Consider the following 16099-nt stretch of genomic DNA (forward strand, 5'->3'; position numbering starts at 1 on the left):
ATTAGTTTCATCTGAGGTTTGCAGCCGGCCCAGCCCTGTAGTCGAGCTCTCCGGGGCAGCTGGCATTGCATCCTTCCCCACCGCACTCTGCCCCACGGGGACCCGGGGTACCCTGGCATCCACCTCAACAGAGGGTTGGGCTGGGGGGGGACAGTGGGGGTGAGAGCTGCAGCATGGAGGAGATCACACGGAAACGGAGAGTGTGAAGGAACCGCAGGTGTGAGAGGAAGTTGGTGCTGGACAGTCGCCGGCTCCGACTGGTTTCACACCTCTCCAGCTGCAATGAGCTCGCTCCGGTGCCATCCAGAGATGCACCGGCATCGGGGTCCCCGGTGCCCGCCGGCACTGTTGGTACCGCTGTGCCTGGTGCTGCTGGCTGCAGCCAGCGGCCAAGGTGAGGAGGGGACGTGGTGCGGGGCTCACCGGGAGGACAGGGGCTCGCTCAGCCTCACGGTACAGAGGGGAAGCTGGTGGAGGGTGAGCCCTGCTGCCTGCACTGGTGCTGGCAGCGTTGCAGGCAGGGCAGGAGGGATGCACGGATGGGCAGGTCTTGCTGCTGCCTGCCCAGGGAGCTGGGTGCCGGGGAAAGGCTGGCTGTGCCGCTGGCATGAACGCATCCGGGGAGGGCTGCGGGGTCGCGGCAGTGAGCTGGGCTCAGGGTCCCTGGGGAGATGGAGAGGGGCTGGGTGGGGTTTTTTGACTTTTCTTCAGTTCTCTGTGTCTGGTCCTGGCCAGAGCAGGTAGAGCCGGAACAGATCTCATGCAGTGCCAGTTCCCCTTTGTGGGCAGTGTTGCTGCCTGCAACACACAGGGCTTGTCCAAAAGAAGTCACTTCCCTGCCGGAGCAGTGCCCACGCCTCGTGGCCGGCCCTGACCTTTCCTACACCCAGAAATGCAGCTTTTCAAGGCCAGGTCTCTCCACTGAACAAACACGGCACCTTTCCCCCACGATTTCAGCGGAGCTGGTGGCGGCCGAGGGTCTTTTGCCTAAAACCAGTGACTTCTACATGAGGGGAACAGAGAAACGCCTGGGTTTGGGGGCCAGCTTGGTACCTGGAGCATCTCTCGGCCGTATCTCTGTATCCCACACCGTGTCACCCTTCCCTGCTCTCAGGGAGATCAGGCGAGCATCCCCTCCACCTTCCCCCTGTCGCCACCCTAAGACGCGTCTCCCGGCCCCATTGCCCACCCTGATGGCTCCAGGGCTGGGGGCCACTCGCTGCTCAGGGGTGCACAAGTTGGGGTGTTACTTGCTTGAAGCAACAAAGCCTCCAGCAACTATAGGCTGAGCTGAGCTGCAAAACCTCCTCGCAGGTGCTGGTGCGGTTAACAGCGGTGTGCTGCGCTGGCCTGGCCCCAGCAACAGGTTACGATCACACGTCCAGGCTGTGGGGTGTATTTTTGCATCATTTCTTCCCTGACTCTGCACATCCACTGCCCTGGCACCCTCCCTGCGGGGTAGCTCCAGGAGCCTAGGATGAGGGCATAAAGGTGCCCTCACATCTTTCCTGCAGCGTTAAATGCCTGTAAAGCAGTAGTAAGCGATAGTCCCTATTTCCTGCAGGCTGGTTAGTACAGGTGGTGGGAAGGGCCCCCCCCTTGTAGTGAGCTGCAGGTCCCAGGCATGAGCCATCAGGGTGGGAACTGATAAACGGTGCCTGCTCCCTGCTCCTTCATCTCCCCAGGGGATGCTGGTTCTGCCTTTGTCTGCTCTGGCCTTGTGTATTCCTAGATCTGCTGAGTGTAGGGATGTCCCCTCTGCACCCCAGGGTCTGGTAAAGGCGGGCATCCTCATGCCTGCAGCTTTGCAAAGTCAAGGTTTAAGCTGGAGCTCTTTGGGGTCTCCTGGCTGTGCCAGGAAACAGCGAAGCTGGTGACTCCGCAGGTGCCCTTGGAGAATTGCTCGGTGTTTGAACCAGTTGCACGGAGGCAAAACCCTGCCAGGGGTTGCAGGACGGGAGGGCTAAGCTGAGCTCCTGCAGGCTGGTGCTCACCTTGACGGCCGTGCAAGCCAAGCTTTGCCAAGGGCTGCAAAATGCGTGGGGTTGTGCTGTGCACAGTCCACCCATGTCTGACGCAGCCCCCGGTGCTGCCCCCACCACGCACGGCCGTGAGGAAGCCGCAAGGCTGTGTGCACACTGGGCCCCAGCAAGCTGCGGGTGTTTGTTTATTTTAAGGGGTTTTTTTATCTCGCCTCTGCCAGAGCCCCTGACATCCGGGGCTGCACCGGAATGGGAGGCAAGCACAGAAACTCAAGAAAAAAGGGTCCCATGGGGAAAATTCCTGCTCTTCCCCTGGCTGGATGGGCAAGGAAGGAGCTGGAGCACAAATGAGCAACTTATGATCAGAGGGTCTGCAACCATCCCTGCTCTGGGCAGGGCAGAGGATATTGCCGAGCATCTGCAACGTGTGGTCAGAGCAGCGGGTGTGGACGGACACACAACCAGCTTGGGATGGTGCAGAGCGAAGGGAACCCCAAGATGGGGATGGTGATGGGGAACCCAGCTGAGCTTGCCCCCCCAGGGAGGCAGGAGGGGCCGTGCTGGGGGCTGCGGGTCTGGGGCATGGGTGGGCTCCAGCAGCCGTACCCCTCCCCAGCCACGGAGCGTCTCCCAGGGCCGTGGTCCCTCGCTCACCCCTCTCCGCTTTAGGACCCTCGGAGTGCCAGGAACGACCTGTGTCTGTGGGTGGAACGCTGCAGCTGCAGCCGGAGAAACCCCCGGAGCGGTGGATAAAGCTCACATGGAGAGTGAGATCGGATGGAGGAGACCAGCACTGGATCCTGAGGGCTGAGAAGAATAAATCTGTCCAATACTCCAGGGTTCCTGTTTCTGGGAGAGCTGGTTTCCAGGAGGAGACCGTCTCCCTGTGCATCAGCCTGGTTCGCCCGGCAGACAGTGGGGTCTATTGGGCAGAATTTGAGGACACATCAGGCTCTCTTACTCATCAATGCTTCTGGGTGTCGGTGTGGGGTGAGTAGCCGGGTCCCCATCCCCCCGTCCCCTTGTCCCCCCCGTCACCTTGTCCCCCCCCGTCCCCTCTCACCAGCTCTGCCCCCGCAGATCCTGTCGGCCAGCCGCGCCTGGAGGCACACATCCTGCACCAGGAGCAGAGCTGGTGCAACCTCTCACTGCACTGCACCGTGCCCAACACCGGCAACGTCTCCTACAATTGGTCCTGCACCGGGGATCCCCCGGCAGCCCTGGGGCACCAGCCCCGGCTGCAGCTGCAGGTCCGTGGGGACACCGACCCCACCGTCTGCTGCTGCAACGTGAGCAACCCGGTGAGCTGGAGCATGGCCAGCACCGATGTCGTGGCCGCCTGCCACTCTGCAGCCTCAGGTGGTTTGCCCTCAGGTCTGTAAAAGCAGGATTTGGGGGGTGTGCAAGTTGCACTGCTCCCAGTCCTCTCTCGGGGCCCTTTGTCTCCCTGCCTGGGCCAGTGAAACTGGGAAGGATGTCATGCTGACGCCAAATTGTGCCCAGCTTCCCCTCCTGGGAAAGGAAATGTGATAATGGAGCATGGGTGATGTAACTGGGGCTGAAGTTTCCTGGCCAGGTCTGTCCTCTGTGGGCTGTGATGGAGCCTGTGTTTGGAAATGGCTCCAGGCTCTGCCCTGCATCGATGGTCTCCTCTTTTCTCCCTTCCCAGGGCTTTTCAACATCCTTTTATGGTGCGGAGGGGGGCTGGCACTGGCCATCCCCGTAGCCCTCTTTGTCACCTACTGCTGGCGGAGGAAGCGAGGAAAGGATCCCCCGGGAGGTTTGTCCCCGGGGTCGGTGCAGTAGCTCACGGGACAGCCAGCCATGGAGTTTTGGCTGTGCAGCCCCTGCCCTCCTCCTGACTGCTGTCACGCTCCTAACGCTCTCCGTGCTGGCCCTGGGCTTCTCCCTCCTCCTGGGGCTGGTGCGGGATAAGCCACCGGGCACCATCACCCCCCTGCCAGGCACTGCACGTGGCACAAAGCCCTTGCCCATCCCTGCTGGTGCAGCGCCGTCCAGGTTGGTGAGCTAGACGAGGCATCCCGGCAGCCCGAGCATTGGTGCCCCAACCTGGAATCCTTGTCCCATGGGGTCTAGAGGGCTGTGTGGGTTTGGCTATGCATTTTATTCTGAGCTGGAACATCCCTCCCCAGCCCCTGCCAGGTGCCAGCCAAATAAAAACTCCCGCTTGCTAAGGGATCTCTTTCTCCCTCTGCTTTGCTTGGGGGCTGACCCCCCAGTCTGGGGGTTCTAACACGTCAGCTGTCTAACACTGACCCTCCAAACTCCCCCAGGACATGACGAGCAGACACTGACTGTCTATGAGGAGGTGGGCAAAGCCCAAACCGGCCGAGACCCTGTGAGTGCTGGGGGTGTCCCTGGGTGTCCCCTCCCCGTGCTGCCTGGAGGGATGGGACTTCTGTTTGGAAATGTCTGTCACCCCGGGTTGCATCCTTTAACCAGCCCGGGGGTTGCTTTCTCCCCCAGAATGGGACCAGTGAGGCCATGGGGGACGGAAACACCATCTACGCTGTTGTCTGCACCAAAACGCAGGTAGGGTCAGTCCTGTGCTGGCAGGGGGGACTAGAGCTGCCCCGTGGGCTTGGCTGTGCAGCCCCTGGGCTGGATGCAGCCACAAAGACCACTCCTTTTGCCCAAAATTTGTTTTTCTTTGCACATCTCGACCGTTCTTCCCTGGCAGGGACCCAGCTACCTTCAGGATTCCGAAAGGTGCACCATCTACTCCACGGTTCAGCCCACCACGATGGTGAGGTTTCCCTGCTGTGACCCTGGCCCCTCTGCAGCTGCACAGAAACCGGGGTCCCCTTGGTTCATCAACCGGGTGCTGGGTTCACCGTCCCGGTGGTGCGTTGCCTAACGGCAGGTTCTTGCTCTGCTCTACAGCCTACTTCTCTCAAGAGGAAGAGGCTGGACCCAGCTTTGGTTTCCACTGCCTACGTAGAGGTAACAGGCACCGGACTCGTGGGGAGATGAGCCTTGAGTATCTCCAAAGCTCATCAGGTTTTGGGGTTGCGATGTGTTAAACCTCACCCATTTCCTTGCAGGCCACGGGGGGTCCTAGACGCTGGTGCCCCCCGTCGCAGACCTCATCCCTGGGTCCTGCAGCCCACCAACTCTTCTAGTGCCCCGATTCCCTCGGCAAGACCTTCCCTTCCCTACAGGCCTCTTCTCCTGCAGCACCCAGAGACCTCCAGCACCCACCAGGACCCCACCCAGCAAAGCTGGAGGCTCGCTCAGCGTGGAAACGGTCAGACGTGGGTTTCTGCAAGGATGCAAACCCCAGCTGCACCTTGGAGGCTTTCCTGTGAGGCAGGGAGGAGAGACTGGGTGATGGAAGCCTGTCTTCGGAGGAGATGGATGTGAAATTGGACAGGCAGGGTTGTGGGGGAAGAGGATACATGTGATGTGCGTGTGTTTAGTGCCAGTGTGTGATCCTGTGAGGTTTTTTTAGGTCCTGACAGTTTTGATGCACCTTGGGAATTTATTTTCAGGTGTAAATATAAGCTGAACTGTGTGAGGCAATTGTGGTGCTTCTTTAATTAGCTTAATTGGCTATTTATAGCCTGAAGTGTACCTTGGGCACGGGGAGGGATTGGAAGTTGCCTTGTTTGTGGCTTGGGAACCTCTGAAGCGAATGGGGTCTCATGCGGAGATGCACTTCGCAAAGTTTCAGCCACGGGTGACGAGGGAGAGGTGACCGTGGGCATCAGCTTTGGGCAGGATGGTCCCTGCACCCTCTGGGCTGGGCACAGCCCTGGGTGCCCCCCGAGCGAGCTGAGACTGGAGATACCACCACGTCCCTTCCCACCTAAGTTATCCCATGACAGCACAAGTGGCTGTGGGAGAAGGAGGTGGAGAAAGAGGGACTCCGGCTTCAATAGATCTTCCCAAAGGCAAGATCAAGGGCTTCTCTTTGGGATTAAAATGAAATGTGGCACTTTGATGGCGGCATGGGGAGCGTTGCAGAGCCGCTCCCACCCGAGTCCCTGGATCAAAATAGCTTTGTGGCTGCTCCCTGTGAAATGAGCATTAATTGGGATCATTAACCGGGAGCTGCGCTGGGAGGCTGGCTCGGGGAGGGAGGGGGTGTCTGTCTGCCACAACAAGGGAATTTAGGGGGCCGGGCTGGCATGGATGGAGGCACAGGCACAGTGTGCCGGCACTGCCACCGGAGCCGGGCTGGTTTATGCCATCCTAAGCCCTGTCCCCTGCTTTTCATGACGTGCAGATGAGTCAAATACTTCTTGCACTGTAATGCATCCCCCTCTGCACGTGGCGGTCGGCATTGATGGAGAGGCGGCAGCGGGGCCTGTGGCCAGCTGAATTCAGTGGGAAAAGTTCAGGCACGATGGAGGGGATGGAAATACTTCGGCACGGGCGCTGGGGATGCGGCGGCAGTCCTTGCTAGGCTGTGGCTGCTGCCTGGGAGTGGGGGCTAAAGCAGGAGCCACATCTCAGCCCCTTTGCAGCCTGAAACGCCGGGTCCCCATGCTCCTGACAAGCAGAAATGTCTGGAGGCAACAGCACGGAGCCTGGGGGCTGCCACATCCATCAGCACGTCGGGCTCCTGCCGAAGCCACGCTCCATCACAGCACTGTAATTTATGCTAATGACCTGCTTTTGCATATTGGAGATAATTTGCAGTGCTTGCTGCAAGCGCTGAGGCAGCACTTTGCTCTCTGCCAGGGAAGTTTTCTTTCCCATCTCTGCCGGTTTCTATCAATGTGGTGTACTTGGGTGCGAGGACAGGCCGGCGGGTGCTCAGCACCACGGTGCTGCCGGATCGGTGCCGGTGATCCGGCCACAGCATCATTGCATGGCTGCTGGTGTGTTTGTAATAACATCTCTCTGCGCTGACATCGAATCTCCTCCCCGATGGATGGGGGCTGAAATTAAACTGGGTCAGGGCTCAGCGGGTGCCGCCGTCACCCTTTGTTCACAGCCGGGGTCGGCCCCGGTGCTCCTCGCTCATGGCTGGGGTGGCGCGTGGGAAGACGCCGGTGGCTGCTGCCCCATGTGTCCCTCGGCCGGTGCTCAACAAAGGCCCCTGAAATGTCATTTTTCAGGAAGGAATCCAGGCTGTAATTAAAATCCTTCATTTTAAGCATCTGCCCTGGGCGGAGGCCAGCGCGTTGGGGCTGCAGCACGTGCTTTAGCATCGCGAATCATTACTCCCATCTCCTTCCCACTTGCACTGGTCACTTGTGAACCAGGGTCACGGGGACATCCCGAACACCGGTGCCGGTGGTCCTCGCTTGAGCTGGGGCGGTTTGATGGCATGTCCAGGTGCCAGACCTCAGCGAGGACACAGACCTGGATTTGCAGGTGGGGAAGTGGGACCCTGTGGGTTGGTTACAGCAGCTCTAAAGGGGAAATGTGACCCCTGGGGACTGCATTTCCTTTATCATCAGGATGGTGGGGTGACTCTGATGGGAGGTTCAGGGGCCCATGGGGTCCTGCGCATGGTGTTCCCAGGGAGGGTGGGGGCTGCTGCCTGTTCTTGCTGGCTGCCCACGGGTGGCATTGCGAACCCCCTCCAAACGTTTCTGGGTTTCCTGCCACTGCGTGCGTGCCTTGCTCTTGAGAGAGGCGGAAGTGAAAGGGACTGAGTCGTCTAGCGACTATCTTGCTAGCCCCTTTCCTGCAGGGCCCCCCAGCTCCAAGTTTGGGGACGGTGGCAGGAGGCTGCAGGCTCAGGGGGGTCCTTGGTGAGCAGCTGCCTGGCGAGGGCAATTTCCACCCCCGGGTTTGGATGCGGAAGCAGAGAGAAGATGGCGGTGGGGCTTACAGCAATGTTCCTCTTCTTCCCCTTCGTCATGCAAGGTATGGCGGCGTGTTTCCCCAGGGCGAGGGTGCTGGGTTGGGGGGAGATGGCTTTGGGGATGGTGGGGGACCTCAGGGATGTGCCCATGGGTAAACCCTTCCTGTCCCCGCTTTCTCCCTGTGTGGTTTTCCCATCCCGGAGCTGCGCCTGAGGTGCGACCCACTGGGCCCCTTCCCACGGGAGCCCCCGGTATCACCACCACCAAGGTGGGGGTACAGGGGCTGCTCTGGGTGAGCCTGGAGGGGGGAGAGGACTCCAAAAGTGAAAGCAAATGTGAAAAAAACACTTCACTGGGGGATCTGGGCAGTTCCGTGCTCAGGGTGAGGAGGTTGAAATCCCACCACTTGTTGGTTGTCCCTGCAACGTGCCTCCAAGGCCAAGAGAGCACAAAGGCATTAGGGATTAGTGAGTAAATGGGTTATTTGCATTTTCCAAGTGTCTGGGAGGAATCAAGGTCCCCGGGCGGGGTCCCTGTGAGGGGTGGGCTGTGTCCAGTTGACCAAGCAGCACCGGTCTCTGCTTTCTTGGCAGCCGCAGCACAACAAGGTCCATCATCGAAGGTGGTCGGGGTCGTTGGTGGGGTGGCATATCTCAGTCCCAGCCTGCAAAACCCGGCCTCCTATAACCATATACAATGGCGACGCAACGACTCTGTGATGATCGCCAGGTGGGACAAGGGAGCGACGGTCCTGTACCCCAACAGCAACTACAAGGGACGCCTGGAGCTCATCCTCAACAGCACCCTAAAAATCAGCCGCCTGCAGAAAAGTGACAGCAGCTCATACCAAGTGTACCGGGGGGATGAGGGAGGCAAAGAGCACGTTGAAACCATCCTCCTGAGGGTGTATGGTGAGCTGGGAGGATGGAAGGGTTGTCCCAGTGCCCTGCGGGGGGATAGGGACGCTGTTGCATCCTGCTGTCTCTTGCAGATCCGGTCCCAAAGCCAACTGTGAAGGCCAAAGTGACCAGGGATGAGTCGTTGCAGTGCAAAGCCACCCTGGAGTGCTCAGTGGGGCTTGAAGGGGTGACCTACGAGTGGATCTTCCCCAGAAAGCTCCCGCTGAAGGGTGCGGGTGCCTCTGAGCAGCAGGTCTCCTTCAACCCCTTGGAGGAAACCTACATCTGCAAAGTCAGCAACCCTGTCTCCTCCAACAGCGCCTCGCTGATCTACAGGCACCCCTGTTCCTGGACAGGTACCGCCCGCGGTGCATGCACGAGATGGGGAAACTGGCGTGGGATGGGTGCAAGGCGGCCTTGGCTTTGAAGGGTTGCTGGACCAGCGGCCATGACCCTGAGGACTGCAGGTCCCTGCAAGGCTTGAGGTGGCCCATAGGTCAGGGTGATGGGTTCCTTTTCCCCCTGCACTGTGGGCTGGTGGGAGGCAGAAGCCCACCTGGGGAGGGGGTTGGGGGGGGTCTCCTGGCAGGGCCAGGCAGCCCCCAGACCTCCTCACAACCCTGGGTCTCCCTCTGCCTCCAGGTGAGTCCTCCGCTGCTGCATCCTACACCACGACCAGCACACTGCTAGTCCTGGGACACGTCCTCCTCCTCCTCGCTCTGGCTTAAGGATGCTCTGCGGTTTACATTTCTCCTTGTCTCACCCCATCCCCCCCGCCCCGCCATGGGACCAGCGCCTGGATGAGGCCCCCAAACCGGCGGGATGCAGAAAGATGCAGTTGCTCAAGGGAACCATCACAACCAGTGTCTGTCACACCAGCACCCACCCGGTCTCATCCACAGCCACCTACTTCCTCCAGCCCAGCCTCTGGCTTCTCTGCTGCTGCCTTCAGGGTAGTTCTGTGCCTCAGTTTTCCTCCTCACCTCTTCTGCTTTGCTTTAATCAGAGGTCGTGTTCTCTGAATTTGAGCAAAACAGGGATGAAGTCTGTTGCAAGGGTGTTTTGAGAACGCCAACAATCTAAATTGCTAAATTAATAGTTGAAATTCCTCTTCTGGAAGTCCTCTTGGAAGTCCTCTTGGAAGTCCTCTTCTCCCTGACCCTGAGGTCTGCAGGGAGACCCAATCTGAGCCTTTGCCGGGGCTCCCCGTGGACTTCGCGGGGGGGTCCTCAGTCATCACCTGCTGTCACCGATGAGTTGTGCAGGACAGCGCGCGAGGTGTTTAGCCCAGAACCGGTGACACTAGCATGGGTGCAGCTGGGTGCTGCCAGATCTCCAGGTCCAGAGCACCAGAGCAACTCGAGGTGGTAGGGCTAAGGTGACACCTTTGTCTTTATCTGCAAGGGAGGGTTCAGCAGGGCAAGTACTAATATAAAAATATTAAAATTTCTTTAAACTTAACTGCCACACTTTTAGGTGCCTGTTCTGCATTCTCATCTGGGCTGGGGTTGGCTGCAGCGGGTGCTCGAGGACCGGGAGGATGATGGAGGGAGCCACGTTTCCCCCCAACAGCCTTGCTGGGCACAGGAGCCCTTCCACAGTTGTCCCCCATGGGAGGAGCCAGCTCCAGGTGGTGGGACACGGGTCCATTGGGGTGAGACAATGTGTCTTGTGAGTGATGGAGATGGTCACTGAGCCTGCAGGGAGGGATGGGGACATGTCTCAGGGCCACTGCAGCCCTGGGATGCTGCTGCTCCTGCCAGCTGCAGCAAACCAGCCCAAGAGAGGGGAAATCTGGGCTCTACCCTCCATAAAACCCAAGAGGTATCACTTTCCAGAGTGTGGTGGGTTGACCCTGGCTGGAGGCCAGGTGCCCACCAGAGCTGCTCTCTCACTCCCCTCATTCACTAAACAGGGGAGAAAAGGCATAACGAAATGCTTGTAGGTCGAGATAAGGACAGGGAGAGATCACTCACTAATTGTTGTCACGAGCAAAACAGACCAAACTTAGAGAGGGAATTCATCTGATTTATTACTAGGCAAAACAGAGTAGAGGAATGAGAAAATAAAATCAACTCTTAAAACACCTCCCCCCACCCCTCCCATCTTCCCGGGCTCGACTTCACTCCCGGCTTCAGCCTTCCCCCCCGCTCAGCGGCACAGGGGGACGGGGAATGGGGGTTACAGTCAGTTCATCTCACGGTGTTTCTGCAGCTTCTTCATCCTCAGGGGGAGGACTCCTCTCATCGTTCCCCTGCTCCAGCATGGAGTCCCTCTCACGGGGTGCAGACCTTCAGGAGAAAACTGCTCCAGCGTGGGGTCCCGCGTGGGGTCCCCCATGGGGTCACCAGTCCTGCCAGCAAACCTGCCCTGGAGTGGCTCCCCTCTTCACGGGTCCACCAGTCCGGCCAGGAACTTGCTCCAGCCTGGGCTTCCCACGGGCCGCAGCCTCCTTCAGGTGCCTCCACCTGCTCCGGCGTGGGGTCCTCCACGGGCTGCAGGTGGAATCTCTACACCCCCTCATCCTTCCTCCATGGGCTGCAGGGGGACAGCCTGCTTCACCATGGTCTTCACCACGGGCTGCAGGGGGATCTCTGCTCCGGTGTCTGGAGCTCCTCCTCCCCCTCCATCTGCACTGACCTTGGTGTCTGCAGAGTTTCTTACATCTGCTCGCTCCTCTCTCCGGCTGCAAAAGCTCTCTCTCTAAGTGTTTTTCTTCTTCTTAAATATGTTATCACAGAGGCGCTGATTGGCTTGGCCTTGGCCAGCGGCGGGTCCGTCTTGGAGCCGGCTGGCATTGGCTCTGTCAGACACAGGGGGAGCTTCTAGCAGCTTCTCACAGAAGCCACCCCTGTAGCCCCCCCGCTACCAAAACCTTGCCACGCAAACCCAACACACAGAGCCATCTTACACAAAGACTCCTAAGGCCTGAGTCATCAAAGGGTCCACAGGCTGTTGGGGTGACTCAGATGGGGAGTTCGGTGGCCCATGGGGTGCTGGCTGTGATGTCCCCAGGGAGGGTGGGGGCTGCTGCCTGTTCTTGCTGGCCACCCATGGGATGGTGTGACCTGGATGGGTGACTCATCTTGAGGGAGTCAGAAGTGAAGGAGCATCCTGGTTTCACCTGAGACGGTTAATTTTCTTCATGGTAGCTGCTATGGGGCTATGTTTTGGATTTGTGCTGGAAACAGTGTTAATAACACAGAGATGTTTTTGTTATATGGACCTGTTGTTGTTGCGCAGTGCTTACACAGAGCCAAGGTGTTCTCCACTTCTCGCGCCGCCTCGCCAGCGCAATGGCTGGGGGTGCACAAGAAGTTGGGAGGGGACACAGAAAGGACAGCTGACCCAAACTAGCCAAAGGGGGTATTGCATACCATGTGACATCATGCTCAGTACAAAAGGGGGGCTAGTCGGGGAGGGGTGACACAGCTCCAGGATGTGTGGCTCAGGGATGGTCCTCATCCCCAATGCCTGCTCCCAGGTGAAAGGTGCCAGCCCCAGGAGGGGTGCCTGGATGTAAACCTTGCTAAGCAACAAATCTTCACAGGTGTGTGCTGGGACTGGGCATCCCAGGTGTGTCCTATTAGGAAGGGGCTTTAAAAGGGCTGCAGGTGGTGAAGGGGCAGGGCAGCTCTTTGTGTAGCTACTCGGAGTGAGGGTGGGGCTGGCCCTTATGTACCAAGGGCTCTAGCTGGTGAGAGGGTTGCCTGTGCTCACCTGGCTTTGGGAGCTTGCTTAGGAGAGAATCGAAGGGGCTGCTACAGGCAGCTGCCTCTGACAGGGAACAGCCGGACCCTGTAGCAAGGTAGGATCCGTCCCAGTACTCAATGACCATATGCACCATCAGCACACAGTGCCAGAAGTTTGGTGCCTCCGTCGGCTGCGTGTGTGAGCTGCTATGTGTCCCGGATACCTGATGGGAGAGGAGCGTCGAGGCACCCGCAACCTGCTCCTGGGTGGGTGAGGGTTGGGCAGCCAGCACTGTGGAGGAGCAAGGAGCGGAGGCAGAGAGAGAGCTCGGGTGCTGAAGGTCTCCTGTGGGTGCCAGGAGCTGTGGTGAGTTGTGTGTGGGGCCCCATCCCTGCTGTGCTTCTCCAGACCTCTGTCTGACTCCTTCCTGTCTCTGCCTCCATCTCCCATTCAGGCTGTCCTGATACCTGAAGATTTCTGCTCTTCTGCCAATGCTGCCCTGTACCCTGCTGCCTTCCACTTTTTATGGCCCCATGTATTCTGGTACCAAACCTGCTATTAGTTAATTCATCTTACATTAGTTCTGAAAAATGCCTTTCTAGGTCTCAGTCTATCAAGCAAACTCCCTCAGTCTTCGGTAGGTCCCTCTGCTCTGCATCCAAAGGCTCTTGCAAAGTCCTGCTCGGCTAGGTGAGCCCGCAGCCCCAATGTGAGTGGGTCTGTGGGAGGGCCGCTGAGGGAGGTTTGAGGGCAGGCATGCGTTTTGGGGCTGGCACCTTTGGCCTGGGAGCTAGGGCTGGACGTTTACCATTTTTCAGTGTGGACGCTGATTTTTGGTGGAGAGGGTCGTAAGGCTCTATGTTGAGGCCTTGCTCGGACAGGCGAGCCCGCAGCCCCAATGTGAGTGGGTCTGTGGGAGGGCCGCTGAGGGAGGTTTGAGGGCAGGCATGCGTTTTGGGGCTGGCACCTTTGGCCTGGGAGCTAGGGCTGGACGTTCACATTTTTCAGTGTGGACGCTGATTTTTGGTGGAGAGGGTCGTAAGGCTCTATGTTGAGGCCTTGCTCGGACAGGCGAGCCCGCAGCCCCAATGTGAGTGGGTCTGTGGGAGGGCCGCTGAGGGAGGTTTGAGGGCAGGCATGCGTTTTGGGGCTGGCACCTTTGGCCTGGGAGCTAGGGCTGGACGTTCACATTTTTCAGTGTGGACGCTGATTTTTGGTGGAGAGGGTCGTAAGGCTCTATGTTGAGGCCTTGCTCGGCTAGGCGAGCCCGCAGCCCCAATGTGAGTGGGTCTGTGGGAGGGCCGCTGAGGGAGGTTTGAGGGCAGGCATGCGTTTTGGGGCTGGCACCTTTGGCCTGGGAGCTAGGGCTGGACGTTCCCATTTTTCAGTGTGGACGCTGATTTTTGGTGGAGAGGGTCGTAAGGCTCTATGTTGAGGCCTTGCTCGGCTAGGCGAGCCCGCAGCCCCAATGTGAGTGGGTCTGTGGGAGGGCCGCTGAGGGAGGTTTGAGGGCAGGCATGCGTTTTGGGGCTGGCACCTTTGGCCTGGGAGCTAGGGCTGGACGTTTAGCATTTTTCAGTGTGGACGCTGATTTTTGGTGGAGAGGGTCGTAAGGCTCTATGTTGAGGCCTTGCTCGGCTAGGCGAGCCCGCAGCCCCAATGTGAGTGGGTCTGTGGGAGGGCCGCTGAGGGAGGTTTGAGGGCAGGCATGCGTTTTGGGGCTGGCACCTTTGGCCTGGGAGCTAGGGCTGGACGTTCACATTTTTCAGTGTGGACGCTGATTTTTGGTGGAGAGGGTCGTAAGGCTCTATGTTGAGGCCTTGCTCGGACAGGCGAGCCCGCAGCCCCAATGTGAGTGGGTCTGTGGGAGGGCCGCTGAGGGAGGTTTGAGGGCAGGCATGCGTTTTGGGGCTGGCACCTTTGGCCTGGGAGCTAGGGCTGGACGTTCCCATTTTTCAGTGTGGACGCTGATTTTTGGTGGAGAGGGTCGTAAGGCTCTATGTTGAGGCCTTGCTCGGCTAGGCGAGCCCGCAGCCCCAATGTGAGTGGGTCTGTGGGAGGGCCGCTGAGGGAGGTTTGAGGGCAGGCATGCGTTTTGGGGCTGGCACCTTTGGCCTGGGAGCTAGGGCTGGACGTTCACATTTTTCAGTGTGGACGCTGATTTTTGGTGGAGAGGGTCGTAAGGCTCTATGTTGAGGCCTTGCTCGGACAGGCGAGCCCGCAGCCCCAATGTGAGTGGGTCTGTGGGAGGGCCGCTGAGGGAGGTTTGAGGGCAGGCATGCGTTTTGGGGCTGGCACCTTTGGCCTGGGAGCTAGGGCTGGACGTTCCCATTTTTCAGTGTGGACGCTGATTTTTGGTGGAGAGGGTCGTAAGGCTCTATGTTGAGGCCTTGCTCGGCTAGGCGAGCCCGCAGCCCCAATGTGAGTGGGTCTGTGGGAGGGCCGCTGAGGGAGGTTTGAGGGCAGGCATGCGTTTTGGGGCTGGCACCTTTGGCCTGGGAGCTAGGGCTGGACGTTCACATTTTTCAGTGTGGACGCTGATTTTTGGTGGAGAGGGTCGTAAGGCTCTATGTTGAGGCCTTGCTCGGACAGGCGAGCCCGCAGCCCCAATGTGAGTGGGTCTGTGGGAGGGCCGCTGAGGGAGGTTTGAGGGCAGGCATGCGTTTTGGGGCTGGCACCTTTGGCCTGGGAGCTAGGGCTGGACGTTCCCATTTTTCAGTGTGGACGCTGATTTTTGGTGGAGAGGGTCGTAAGGCTCTATGTTGAGGCCTTGCTCGGCTAGGCGAGCCCGCAGCCCCAATGTGAGTGGGTCTGTGGGAGGGCCGCTGAGGGAGGTTTGAGGGCAGGCATGCGTTTTGGGGCTGGCACCTTTGGCCTGGGAGCTAGGGCTGGACGTTCACATTTTTCAGTGTGGACGCTGATTTTTGGTGGAGAGGGTCGTAAGGCTCTATGTTGAGGCCTTGCTCGGACAGGCGAGCCCGCAGCCCCAATGTGAGTGGGTCTGTGGGAGGGCCGCTGAGGGAGGTTTGAGGGCAGGCATGCGTTTTGGGGCTGGCACCTTTGGCCTGGGAGCTAGGGCTGGACGTTCCCATTTTTCAGTGTGGACGCTGATTTTTGGTGGAGAGGGTCGTAAGGCTCTATGTTGAGGCCTTGCTCGGCTAGGCGAGCCCGCAGCCCCAATGTGAGTGGGTCTGTGGGAGGGCCGCTGAGGGAGGTTTGAGGGCAGGCATGCGTTTTGGGGCTGGCACCTTTGGCCTGGGAGCTAGGGCTGGACGTTCACATTTTTCAGTGTGGACGCTGATTTTTGGTGGAGAGGGTCGTAAGGCTCTATGTTGAGGCCTTGCTCGGACAGGCGAGCCCGCAGCCCCAATGTGAGTGGGTCTGTGGGAGGGCCGCTGAGGGAGGTTTGAGGGCAGGCATGCGTTTTGGGGCTGGCACCTTTGGCCTGGGAGCTAGGGCTGGACGTTTACCATTTTTCAGTGTGGACGCTGATTTTTGGTGGAGAGGGTCGTAAGGCTCTATGTTGAGGCCTTGCTCGGCTAGGCGAGCCCGCAGCCCCAATGTGAGTGGGTCTGTGGGAGGGCCGCTGAGGGAGGTTTGAGGGCAGGCATGCGTTTTGGGGCTGGCACCTTTGGCCTGGGAGCTAGGGCTGGACGTTCCCATTTTTCAGTGTGGACGCTGATTTTTGGTGGAGAGGGTCGTAAGGCTCTATGTTGAGGCCTTGCTCGGCTAGGCGAGCCCG

The 16099-nt window shown here is 59.1% G+C and overlaps 2 protein-coding genes across 5 annotated transcripts; both read left to right on the forward strand.

Moving 5' to 3' along the window:
* The first annotated feature begins 42 nt into the window (after positions 1–42).
* LOC129197799 (natural killer cell receptor 2B4-like) lies at positions 43–5525 on the forward strand. Of its 2 annotated transcripts, XM_054806549.1 has the most exons (9): positions 43–394; positions 2652–2972; positions 3063–3356; positions 3652–3762; positions 4277–4341; positions 4470–4535; positions 4684–4749; positions 4887–4946; positions 5048–5525. In XM_054806549.1, the coding sequence occupies exons 1-9, from the start codon at positions 283–285 to the stop codon at positions 5123–5125; spliced, it is 1173 nt and encodes a 390-aa protein (XP_054662524.1). In that variant the 5' UTR covers positions 43–282; the 3' UTR covers positions 5126–5525. The 2 variants fall into 2 exon arrangements, with proteins under 2 accessions (XP_054662524.1, XP_054662525.1); XM_054806550.1 differs by lacking the exon at positions 3652–3762.
* Positions 5526–7190: 1665 nt separating this feature from the next.
* On the forward strand, positions 7191–10126 carry CD48 (CD48 molecule). Of its 3 annotated transcripts, none has more exons than XM_054806227.1 (5): positions 7191–7328; positions 7720–7826; positions 8359–8676; positions 8757–9020; positions 9307–10126. In XM_054806227.1, exons 1-5 carry the CDS (start codon positions 7282–7284, stop codon positions 9390–9392), a joined length of 822 nt encoding a protein of 273 aa, XP_054662202.1. In that variant the 5' UTR covers positions 7191–7281; the 3' UTR covers positions 9393–10126. The 3 variants fall into 3 exon arrangements, with proteins under 3 accessions (XP_054662202.1, XP_054662204.1, XP_054662203.1); XM_054806229.1 differs by having other exon boundaries at positions 7193–7328; positions 7651–7826; XM_054806228.1 differs by lacking the exon at positions 7191–7328 and having other exon boundaries at positions 7499–7826.
* Positions 10127–16099: the final 5973 nt, after the last annotated feature.

The sequence above is a fragment of the Grus americana genome, chromosome 29 (assembly GCF_028858705.1).
Source record: "Grus americana isolate bGruAme1 chromosome 29, bGruAme1.mat, whole genome shotgun sequence".
Lineage (NCBI taxonomy): Eukaryota > Metazoa > Chordata > Aves > Gruiformes > Gruidae > Grus > Grus americana.

What these genes read in the sequence shown, in the direction of transcription:
- LOC129197799 (XM_054806549.1), top strand. Translation starts at nt 283, where the DNA reads ATGAGCTCGCTCCGGTGCCATCCAGAGATGCACCGGCATCGGGGTCCC. An exon ending in CTCAGGTGGTTTGCCCTCAG is followed by an intron (nt 3,357 to 3,651) that starts GTCTGTAAAAGC and finishes CTCCCTTCCCAG; the next exon opens with GGCTTTTCAACATCCTTTTA. An exon ending in TTGTCTGCACCAAAACGCAG is followed by an intron (nt 4,536 to 4,683) that starts GTAGGGTCAGTC and finishes CTTCCCTGGCAG; the next exon opens with GGACCCAGCTACCTTCAGGA.
- CD48 (XM_054806229.1), top strand. Translation starts at nt 7,282, where the DNA reads ATGTCCAGGTGCCAGACCTCAGCGAGGACACAGACCTGGATTTGCAG. An exon ending in CATCCTCCTGAGGGTGTATG is followed by an intron (nt 8,677 to 8,756) that starts GTGAGCTGGGAG and finishes TGTCTCTTGCAG; the next exon opens with ATCCGGTCCCAAAGCCAACT. An exon ending in GCACCCCTGTTCCTGGACAG is followed by an intron (nt 9,021 to 9,306) that starts GTACCGCCCGCG and finishes CTCTGCCTCCAG; the next exon opens with GTGAGTCCTCCGCTGCTGCA.